Consider the following 12204-nt stretch of genomic DNA (forward strand, 5'->3'; position numbering starts at 1 on the left):
ACATCACACCAGCTTGAGCCCCTCCAACTGTTCTGTTAACTCCAGAGTCTGGTCCCATCTCTGGGAACAGCCCTTTGCCACCTTCTGAATAACTCCTATAGACTCCTTAAGATTACCCAGCTCCTCCAAGGAAACATCCGCTGTGCGTATGGCGTCACCGCTCTCATGAACGTCCTTCTCGCAAGGAAAACAGAAGAGAATTTCGTTCACTTCATCCTCGATCTTTTTGCTGAGGATCCTGGGAAATATAGACCTGACGGTTTCGACGACTGATGCCCGCAGGGTCATGTTACGACACGACAGGTTCAGGATAAACAAACCTGGGAGAAATAAACAAATTATCGTCTGTTGTGTTATCAGGAACAACAACTTGTTACAACTTACAGCACTCATGTTCCCTTGTATCAGTTTAGCCCTTATTAAGCAGCATAGCATCCAAAGTAATATCACACCAGACTTCCATCACTGTGCGCCCAGATCCAGCACATGTCACCCTTCCACTAACTGTCTGGAATTTATGAAGCTAGAGAAACATTCCGAATCTCCATCCAGATTCATCCGTTAGGTAAGATAATCAACAATGACCAAACGTTCAATTGTCTTAGAAATCGTACCATCAAAAGTACCCATTTTCTTATTGATGTTGGTGACAAGACAAGAAATCCTATAAATGAATGAAACCAATCATTACTCACCATCCTCATGTAGGATGTCCTTGATGTTTTTCAAACACTCCTTCTCGACAAATGGCTGTGGAGGGAAACTCATCCCTGTGGTAACATCCTTACTGTCCACATCAAGGATCACCACATGGGAACTGCTGCTGGCTGAAGTAGAAGAGGTTGATTATGCTGTGTAATAGAATAAAATATAGGTGCACAAGCTTGCTGAAGACAGCGGTTTAGACCTGCAGCAACTTCCCGCAGCGATGGATGACAAAGAGGGGTGAAGAAAACTAGTTATGCAGAGATTCCGACCGAGCTCGCGAGTGAGTGCACAAGCTGGTGTGTTATGCTGAAGTTAGAGCAGTACAGACAAAACTGGCTGTACTGTGACAAAACCAAACGCCAATAGGGTTCTCTAAGACTGCTTTTCCGGTTATAAGACAGCTGAATTTGTCTGGCCTGGCTAATCCCAAGAATACCGTCAGCTGAATTTTGTCTGAAACATTTTGCACAACTATTTCAAGACTACCCTCAGTTTGCAATCACATGATCATACAACAAATGTTACGATGACCTTTGGCAGATAAAACGTCCAGAGGTCAGTGCCACAAAATTTTCAATCATTGGTAAAAAAAGATGTGGATACAAATTAGAATGTTGAAAGTTTCATGAAAGCACTCCTAACTATCAAGCCATTAGACCTTGTTTTGCCTGCTCCTCCAAGTAGATCAGTCCATCAGCGATGTGTACCCTCATCCTGTCATCCTGCTGGAACCCAAACCACCCCTCTGCAACCTGCAGAATGGACTGGTCCAGCTCCACTACATCAATCTGGATCTGGGGGAAGGACCATCATATGAAAATATTGTATGTGGCAAGATTAATGTTTTACAACAAGTTATAACCAATGTATAAAATGATTACCTTCACAAGATATAGGATGGAAGAGACTTCAAATGTGAAACAATGGTACCTTATAGAAGTGTATAAATGAATTTTACAATGTCAGCAACAACATTTAACCACAAGTCAGTACAAGTATATAATGAAAGACATAATCAAAATCATATATGATTACCTCCACAAGATGAAATACACAGATAAAAGGAGTACACTGATAATAAAATTTTAAAAATTACTTTTGGGAAGTGTTTGTGTAGGAACAGAGGAAGACCACCTCCACCCAGACCCACCAACACAACATCCAGTCTCCTGTCTGTGGAAAGGCAAAAAGATGTTACACATGTACATGTACTGAATACTGGCCTTCCAATCTATTTTGTTGTTTGGCAGTGTAACAGCCTTAAGACAAAACTATATGTTGGCTCGCACAATTTATAAAATACATTGCTTAATCTAAAAAATACCATGAAAAAAAATCAGGTTTGTGCCTTGGTGCACTCAGTTTTATGAAGTGAATATAGTCATATTCAAGGTTACTGTATTGTTATCTAAGTGTGTTTCTGTCAATAGATTGAGTTGCTTGAGCAACACATGCCATGAGCTATTTAAAAAAGCCCATATGTAAGTACAATGTACTGAGTAAAACTGTGCTGAAGAGGCCTCTACACAATATGCAGAAGAAGGACTCTATTATACATGTACTAGAATACAGCCGTGTAATCAGTACTCGGTAGCCATAATCTAAAAAGTGGAAATGTTTACCCATTAGTTCCCTAACATTAGGCAGACAGCCCAGTCCAGCCACCATGACTCTGTGATGCTGACAGGCCAGGTACCCAAAATCCACCACCAGTTTCTTCCCTGCTCTGCGTCGGCCCTTCTTCTTGGGAAGGTTCTCTGGTGAAGACAGGGGGAAGGCAAAAATATCAATGTGCTGACAAGTCTAAAGAACAAAATCCACAATCGCAATTTCACTTGTTGCAGAAAACAGACCTATTACATATCTTGTGTAAATGAACAGTAAGAGTCCAAATTCCTCCTATTGTTGTCCATTTTGTGCTCAATATGAACCAGAAAATGTTGCAGTGCATTGGAAATGAGCCAAAGGTTTGATCCACTCCCACAGAGAAGGACCTGTACAAAGAGTATGGTGGGACATTGTGTGCTCGAGGTACGGCTCTTCTAAAAGATGGGGCCTACATCTAGCACTGTATCTGAGGGACATTCCTAACTGACACTACATAAAATTCATGTAAAGTGCACTTTCCCAAGGGCACAAGAAAAAGTTCCATGTTAGCACATTTACATCCAACACCTCTGAGCTGACACCCTGCTATTGCGCCACTTGACCCCTCAATGTACAGTTAAGGTGGACTCTCACTGCACTTGGGGCACGGGTGCAGCAACCGCGGGGTTTGCTCACTGCAGCACTGTGGTGTTATTTTCACAATTTTTCGATAATTTAGATATTGTGTAATAGGCAAAAATATGACTTAGAAGACAACAAATTACACAAAATGGAAGAAAATTTGTTCTTTATCCCTGAAATGTGTTGAGTCATCTATGAACCCTGCAGTGCCGCACTGGTTCCGCAAGTGCAGTGAAAGTCCACCTTTACTGTACATGCATTAATGCCCCACCTTGCACCATCCTGGCCTGAGACTGCACAGCGTTCCTGTTGGACAGAAAGATGAGGTTTCTGTAGATGACTCCCTCCTCCCCCTCCACATCCTCCACTATGTATGGACCGCTGAAGTCGCTGGTACCCTCGTAACACACGGTCCTGGTACCAATATCCTGGCCTACTGACAGGAAGGGGACCTGGAAAACATGCATGGGCCATTGCATCTGTGACAAATAGTCATGGCTTCACTTGTTGATGGGAATGGGACCTACAGAACACAATCAACTGAAATATCTGCACATGTACACACCAAATAGCACACTTACACATAGTTCTGGAAACCAATTGTTTACTACTGAATAGAAGGTGTGACTTTATTCTATGTAAGGGGATCTCAAAGTGGTCCATCCTAGGCCTGGTCACACAAGGCTTGTAATACTTTAATCAACTGATGCAAAACAGTCAACAAATCAACAAATCAACAGTAGAAAGAGAGCAAATATTCACACAAAAATTGTGAGCTTTTTGGACCAGTCCTGCACTTTTGAGGTTAATACTTGTGCATGGCCTGTCAAAAGTTTTTCATGAATCTCTTCTTTTTCAGCCAATTCTTTATGAATTTTTCCACCTGTATTTTCCTGTTAAATCCCGGAGGTGCCAGCTCCATGACCTTGGCTGACAGTTCCTTCTGTATCTCAGCCATGGTCTCATACGGATGTTCCCTCTGCAGGGAGACCACCACCAGTCTCCTGAACCCTGCGGTCTCTGCCAGCTGTCTCCGACCATCATCTGTAGCAAACAGCCACTCTACCTCCCTAACAACAAATAAAAAAATAAGAAAGACCAATGATGAACACTATAATGAATCTTTGAGTTTTGTTTTGTTAAATCCTTTGCCACATGACAAATCTCTGTGCACCATTCCTGATGCACTTTGTAATTATGACACTGTTACATGTAAATAATTGTCTGTGGATAAGTCGTGTTAAAAAGTTGTAAGGACAACAGCTAACTTTTTTCTAATCATACCTGAGTGTATATCATTTTTTATTAAGCTCTGTAGAGCCTTTGTATCCAATATACAACTTTTCATTGTTCATATTTCAAGAAAAGTTCTGGACAGATAATTTTACAATGGTTCAAGCAAACTCCAAAATGCACCACCATCCCTTACCTTCCCTGAGGGACAATAAAGACAGCGAACTGCCTGTCAGCAGCCCTGACTGTGTCTGTATCCACGATGTGCAGGATGTATTTGGGTACAGAAGAGCTGCTGCTACTGGAGAACAACTCTAGGGACACTGTCTCTCCCTCTAGTCCTCTGGAATGGAACAATGCAATAAGCCATGCTGTCAGACCAAACTGTTCAAAACCCTTCTTAGTCCAACTATGAAAAACATCATATTGAGAATATCCAAGAAACTTATTAGGCCAGCCTCTTTATAACTCTCTCTTACTCTCTCTCTCTGTCTTTCACACACACACTGGGACACACACACACATACACACACACATACACACATACACACACTGGGACACACACACACATACACACACGCACGCACACATACACGCACACATACATACATACATACATACATACATACACACACACACACACACACACACACACACACACACACACACACACACACACACACACACACATGCCCACACACACAAACACACACACACACAATGACACACACACACATACCTGTTCTGTAGCTGTTGTCTCAGCATGGCGTAATGTTGTCTCTCCTTCACAGCTTTCACCACATCCTCCTCACAGGACAGCCTCTGCATGGTGTCTGTGCCATCTAAACACACCTCTAAAATCTGGGGGAGAGACATGAAGAAGAAGAAGAACTTTATTGCACGACAACTGTAGAGGATACAGTGTTTGGCAACTTGAACATACAATACATACAGAACAGAACACTACATGAGTTACTAGTATCTAAAAATCTAAGAGACTAATCTATTTTACACATGGTATATAATATTTACAATCAGGCTATCATTATGTGCTGGTTCATGATAGTATAATATCGTCACGTTTTTTAAATGAGTTATATATAAATTGACCGACATAGGCAGATATATCAGCAGGACATGATGTGTCCTTCAATAACAGAACCTCTGCATGGTGTCAGTCCCATCTAAGCACACCTCTAAAATCTGGGGGGGAGACATGTGCCATTCAATAACTGGACCAGACATAATCTGTTTTGGAAAATTTGCTGTTACAGAAGTCATAACTAATATATTTGATGTGATGGCACTTCAGCACCAAGGACATTGTCTGTCCTAATTCCTTTTTCACTCTTTCTTTCATCAGTCAAAGAAAATAAACATAGCAGAGATACATTAGCAGATGAGTATACCACTGAATTGCATACATCAGATTTTGGTACAGTGTAAACCATATTTTGCACAAGATTTTGGCAAAGTGTACATTTATAGTGACTGCACTAGTTCAGATTCAACAGAAGTAGTATTTCAGAAATCAAATTTTAAAATCGTTTTCATGACATTAAGACACTATGCACCTTGTTCATCTGTGGCATCTTCCTGAACTTGGTAAAGACGAAGATGAAGACAGGAAGAGGCATCTCCTTCTGAGACGTCTCCCTGTCACTGTCCGACACCTTGTGAACTCTGGTGATCCAGCCTCTAAGGCAGGAAAGGAATGAAAAAAATTACAGTTTAGTGGCAAATATTGACACGTAGACATTCACAAACTAAATCTGTGTGTGTTTTTGGCACACTACTGACAGATTAGCCAAAGAGGCTCGTTGGGTGTCACTCCATCGTTGGGAAAATAAGTGTTTAGTGCCTTTCCTAAGGGAACAATGCTGGAGGCATGACAAGTATCGTACCTGGGACCTCCAGATTCTGCATGAGACAAAGTAAATGTAGTGGAAAACTATATTGAAGACAAGTGCCCATTTAAATCTTCAGGGAGGGTCAGTCATTCTGTTAATCACACATACAAATCAATGTTTCATTTGTAGATTGCATAATTGTACAGACACACCCAAGCATGATCCATATCTAATCATAGCAGGCAAGCATAGCAGAATAATGTCTTTCTTAAAGACTTAAAGACTTACTCCTGAGGAAAGTACTGCATGAGCTTCTTCAGGATGTGTTCCTGAGCCAGGGTGATGATGACGTAGCGACCTCCGACCTTTAAGACCCTGCCGACCTCGTCAAACATCCGCGTGACCCTCTCCTGGGTCTCTGATAAGCTGTCAGGCATCAGGGCGTCCAGCGTGCCCTTGTCCAGCACCGCGCTGAAACTGGAGTCTGGGAAATCCATCTGCAACAGAGGAGTATTTTCAATCAGCATTTTACAAAAGAGAAGCAAACTTTTGCTGAATTTACCACTGTAAATCCATTTAATATCACATTTTTGTGGTTGGCAATGTCTGTGGTTGGGGGAAAGGGAGCTTGCGGCATTTGATTCTAGTGGTGAGAATATTCTTTTCTAGCTGGCCTCAAAGTGTTCAAATAATTGTGATGATGGAATTATAGAGACCACTAAAGTTGATGAAAATATGTTACTGGTACTAGTACAAATCAAGGATAACATTAGTTGCACTGATTTGTAGCTAAAGCTGACCTCCATGGCCATGATTTAGCCAATGGCTTATCCTAAATGCTAAATTCTAAAGGTCAGACTGGAGGAATCATCCTCCCTGCAATTGTTTTTAATTCATATCTATCACAAACACTATCTTGATGGTCAAATTTAGCAAAATCAACAATTATCAAGCCAATTTTCCTCAGCATAGGGTCCCAAATCACAGCATAAGGAAGAAAAATTACAGCGTAGTGCCTAGGGGTCCACTATGCTGAAAAGGCCTGGCAAGTACACTGCAGGACACCAGTGACATATTCACTATCAACCTCTTTAGCCTAGTTTAGGTCTAACCTCTGCATTCATATCTCCTCACCTTCATCACATCCATCTGTAGAAACTTCATCTCCGCCCGTTTCTCCGCATTCCTCTCTGTCATCTGTCTCACCACCACAGCGCTGATGAATATTACTCAAGGCACCAGTGACATATTTATAACTAACATCTTTTGGTACAACCTCTACATGCATACATTTTGTATCTCCTCACCTTCATGACTTCATGACATCCATCTGTAGAAACTTCATCTCCGCTCGTTTCTCTGCATTCCTCTCTGTCATCTGTCTCAACACCACATCACTGATGAATATACTCAAGGCACCAGTGACATATTTATAACTAACATCTTTTGGTACAACATCTGCATGCATACAATCATGTACTACATGTATCTCCTCACCTTCATAACATCCATCTGTAAGAACTTCATCTCCGCAAATTTCTCTGCATTCCAAGTTGATACATAAGTTATCTTTCATCTTCCACCTGCTCTGCCTGACAGTGCTTCACTGTAACATCATCATCATCGCTCATATACCATAACAAGACACCAATGACATATTCGCAACCATCCTCTTTAGGTATAATGTCTGTGTACATATCTCCTCACCTTCATTACATCCATCTGTAGGAACTTCATCTCCGCCCGTTTCTCTGCATTCCTCTCCATCATCTGTCTCACCACTACATATTCACTATAAACAACTTAAGGTGTCTGTGTACATATTTCCTAGTGACCAGTAACTGACTAAGGCCCAGACTGAAGCTGTCGACCGTCTCCCGAGACGACAAGAGCCGAAGACATATCTCCTCACCTTCATGACATCCATCTGTAAGAACTTCATCTCCGCCCGTTTCTCCGCGTTTCTCTCTGTCATCTGTCTCACCACCACATCGCTGATGACTATCACTCAAGGCACCAGTGACAGATTTATAACTAACATCTTTTGGTACAACCTCTGCAGGTATACAAATTACAATCATGTATCTCCTCACCTTCATAACATCCATCTGTAGAAACTTCATCTCCGCCCGTTTCTCCGCATTCCTCTCTGTCATCTGTCTCACCACCACATCGCTGATGAATATTGCTCAAGGCACCAGTGACATATTTATAACTAATATATTTGGTACAACCTCTGCATGCATACAATCATGTATCTCCTCACCTTCATCACATTCATTTGTAGGAACTTCATCTCCGCCCGTTTCTCCGCATTCCTCTCTGTCATCTGTCTCACCACCACATCGCTGATGACTATTACTCAAGGCACCAGTGACAACTGTAAATACTTATAACTAACACTTTTTGGTACAACCTCAGCATGCATACCATCATGTATCTCCTCACCTTCATCACATCCATCTGTAGGAACTTCAGTTCCGCCCGTTTCCCCGCGTTTCTCTCTGTCATCTGTCTCACCACCACCTCGCTGATGAATATTACTCAAGGCACCAGTGACATATTTATAACTAACATCTTTTGGTACAACATCTGCATGCATACAATCATGTACTACATGTATCTCCTCACCTTCATAACATCCATCTGTAAGAACTTCATCTCCGCAAATTTCTCTGCATTCCAAGTTGATACATAAGTTATCTTTCATCTTCCACCTGCTTCCTGCCTGACAATGCTTCACTGTAACATCATCATCATCGCTCATATACCATAACAAGACACCAATGACATATTCGCAACCATCCTCTTTAGGTATAATGTCTGTGTACATATCTCCTCACCTTCATCACATCCATCTGTAAAAATTTCATCTCTGTCCGTTTCTCCGCATTCCTCTCCATCATCTGTCTCACCACCACATCACTGATGAATATTACTCAAGGCACAAGTGACAGATTCATAACTAACATCTTTTGGTACAACCTTTGCATGCATACAATCATGTATCTCCTCACCTTCATAACATCCATCTGTAGGAACTTCATCTCATCCCGTTTCTCCGTGTTTCTCTCTGTCATCTGTCTCACCACATACTGTAATGCACTTTGTCTTCTCTGTACCAAACTTTCATGGTCTGAGAAAATTTAACTTGTTCTCAGAACTAAATGTTCACTGTCGTTGCAAGTGAGCATTAAAAAAGTCTGTGAATTATTTGTTATCAGTAATGATAAGTTCACGTTATAGTTGTCACAGTGAAACATAACAGTACATTGAAAAAATCAGGAATTACAGTGTTCACAATAAACAACTTTAGGTATAATGTCTGTGTACACATTTCCTAGTGACCAGTAACTGACTGAGGCCCAGACTGAAGCTGTCGACCGTCTCCAGAGACAACAAGAGCCGAAGACATATCTCCTCACCTTCATAACGTCCATTTGTAGGAACTTCATCTCCGCCCGTTTCTCCGCATTCCTCTCTGTCATCTGTCTCACCACCACGTCACTGATGAATATTACTCAAGGCACCAGTGACATATTTATAACTAACATCTTTTGGTACAACCTCCACATGCATACAATCATGTATCTCCTCACCTTCATCACATCCATCAGTAGAAACTTCATCTCCGCCCGTTTCTCCGCATTCCTCTCTGTCATCTGTCTCACCACCACATCACTGATGAATATTACTCAAGGCACCAGTGACAGATTTATAACTAACATCTTTAGGTATAACCTCTGTGTACTAGTACATATCTTCTCACCTGCATGACATCCATCTGTAGAAACTTCATTTCCGCCCGTTTCTCCGCATTCCTCTCCGTCATCTGCCTCACCACCACGTCGCTGATGTCCACGTTGGTCAGCCCGCGGTAACCCACGTCATAGAGATCCTCGCTGAGCCGAGAGTTGCCACACCCGACAACCAGCGCCTGTTCCTGAGGCTTGATGTACTTGTGGAGGATTCCGCACAACTCTGGGTATTCTCCATACCTGTGGTAAATAAACAAACAAATAAACAAACAAATAAACAAAGGCTGTATGTGAGGCTTGATGTACTTGTGCAGGATTCCGCATAACTCTGGGTACTCCCCGTACCTGTGGTAAATAAACAAACAAATAAACAATTATATAAACAAAATAAACGTCGTAGAGATCGTCGCTGAGCCGAGAGTTGCCACACCCGACGACCAGCGCCTGCTCCTGGGGCTTGATGTACTTGTGGAGGATTCTGCAGAGTTCTGGGTACTCTCCGTACCTGTGGTAGATAAACAAATAAATATATAAACAAAATAAAAGTTGTACAGATCCTCGCTGAGCTGCGAGTTGCCACACCCGACGACCAGCGCCTGTTCCTGGGGCTTGAAGTACTTGTGGAGAATTCTGCACAACTCTGGGTACTCTCCGTACCTGTGGTAGATAAACAAATAAATAAACAAACAAATAAACACAGGCTTTACGGTAGCTTTTTGAATAGTTCTGGGTTCTCTATGTACCTGTTTTAAAAATCAAATAAACACATAGTTCTGAGTACTAGTACTTGTGTTAACTAACAAATAAGCACATACTGATGGGTACTCCCCAATCAAACTCAAAGGAAGCTGCAGCTTGTGGCAATAAAATATTCTGACTAATATGAGCGATTGCGATGCTGTTAAGGTTCTGGGGTGCTAATGGTAGGTAAAAGGCAGGTGTTTGGCAAATTATGTCATATAACTTAAATCAGTAATTTGATCTGATAATCTGAATAGGAATTAAGAATTGTGAGTGACATCCTGGTAGGTGTCATCGAATACGCCATATTTTGACAACAAAAGCGATTGCTCATAAAAAGATACAGCTCAGAGCTCAAAATATACAACAACGGATGAAGGCAAACTCACCATTCAAACGCCTTCTCTCCCCTCTTCTTGAAGAACCTGTCCCAGTAGTCAGCCGAGCTGAATTCTGTGTGGCTGCGGGGTAACAGGTCCATGGTGCTGATGTAGGATCAAGAGATTACAGTGCTATGATTGTTTTCAAACTTTACACAGTTCTTAACAAATTCATTCTTCTTTAAGTTCTTATACATTTGTGCATTCCTTGTTATGTGGGCGAAGCCACACATTTAGTATTCTCTACAGATATTCCACCCGACCAATCAAAACTCAGAAAAAATGGAACCTGTAGCATGCAGTCCACGTTTCCAGCTTTTTTATTGGCTAACATTCTGACTGTCTGGTGGATACGTCAGGGGTAAACCTATCAACGCACAGGTCACAAAATGGCACTCGGCAGCGCAGTATCACAAAAACGTTGAAAATGCAGCAAGTTTAGAGCATCTAATCGGCTAAATAACAACATAAAAATGCCCCACAAAAAAATATTCTAGTATTCTGTCCAAGTTTTAGTGAAATACCTTCGATTATAGGCGAGAAAAATAGCCAGCGGAAGCTCGCGGGTTTTTTCAAGCAACGCAATACATTTGTATACCTGTTAAAACGTGCGCTCGTAACATGTTGTAGCACTGGCTCAATGGGTTACCAACCATTGGTAACCCATTACCAATGGTTGGTAATGGGTAATGGGTTACCAACCAACGCTCCGGGATCGAATCCGTGGACAATGTTTTTTTAATTTTTTTTCTTCTTTTTGCTGCATTTTCGCGAAAATGTTGCCTTTCTTGTTGCTTCTTTTCCTGCGATTTTTGCTTTCTTTTCCCTTCGCCCACATCCTGCATTTTTTTCAAAAATGTTGCCTTTCTAGTGCCATTAAAATTCTAACATCAATGAAGCGCTAACTCTGTACCTCCGTATTCGGTGCTTTCGTTCACAGAAAGCTCGAACAGCTAGCTTATTGATAAAGATATCGATACGGATATCATACAGAAATATATAGAGCAGGTATGCCCCTCCCCACAATACTACTTGTCACAGCAAAATGACATTTATACAGCATCCATCAAAATCTTTACAAGCTTTTTTTTAGAAAACCTGATAATGTATGCTTTACCTCAAATGTATATCAGAGTCCAGAGAACAGCGTATGTCAGTCAGAAACTGCAGAAAGTTCCGCTCTATTTCAGCTCCGCATGTTTCCACCGCGCGTCGCCATCTTTCAGGTCATAGGTCACGGGTCACCTCAGGTCAGTCGGCATGGCGGCCAACTCAAGACGGATCGTCTTCGTGACGGGAAATGCC

The 12204-nt window shown here is 41.7% G+C and overlaps 2 protein-coding genes across 2 annotated transcripts in view; one reads left to right on the top strand and one right to left on the bottom strand.

The window, feature by feature from the left end:
• Positions 1–11004, bottom strand: part of LOC118421070 (eEF1A lysine and N-terminal methyltransferase-like) — an 11362-nt gene extending 358 nt beyond the window's left edge. The window contains exons 1-13 of the mRNA XM_035828236.1: positions 10909–11004; positions 9790–10018; positions 6309–6517; positions 5745–5868; positions 4910–5031; positions 4367–4513; positions 3821–4007; positions 3209–3389; positions 2331–2465; positions 1805–1881; positions 1367–1502; positions 696–827; positions 1–320 (exon numbers count right to left, since the gene is read on the bottom strand). Coding sequence (XP_035684129.1) covers positions 4–320; positions 696–827; positions 1367–1502; positions 1805–1881; positions 2331–2465; positions 3209–3389; positions 3821–4007; positions 4367–4513; positions 4910–5031; positions 5745–5868; positions 6309–6517; positions 9790–10018; positions 10909–11000 — 2088 coding nt within the window. The 5' untranslated portion in view covers positions 11001–11004 and the 3' untranslated portion in view covers positions 1–3. The remainder of the gene's footprint in view (positions 321–695; positions 828–1366; positions 1503–1804; positions 1882–2330; positions 2466–3208; positions 3390–3820; positions 4008–4366; positions 4514–4909; positions 5032–5744; positions 5869–6308; positions 6518–9789; positions 10019–10908) is intronic.
• A 577-nt stretch (positions 11005–11581) lies between these two features.
• The window catches only part of LOC118421903 (inosine triphosphate pyrophosphatase-like), a 3303-nt gene continuing 2680 nt past the window's right edge, over positions 11582–12204 (top strand). The window contains exon 1 of the mRNA XM_035829408.1: positions 11582–11585. Coding sequence (XP_035685301.1) covers positions 11582–11585 — 4 coding nt within the window. The remainder of the gene's footprint in view (positions 11586–12204) is intronic.

This window comes from Branchiostoma floridae, chromosome 8, assembly GCF_000003815.2.
Source record: "Branchiostoma floridae strain S238N-H82 chromosome 8, Bfl_VNyyK, whole genome shotgun sequence".
Lineage (NCBI taxonomy): Eukaryota > Metazoa > Chordata > Leptocardii > Amphioxiformes > Branchiostomatidae > Branchiostoma > Branchiostoma floridae.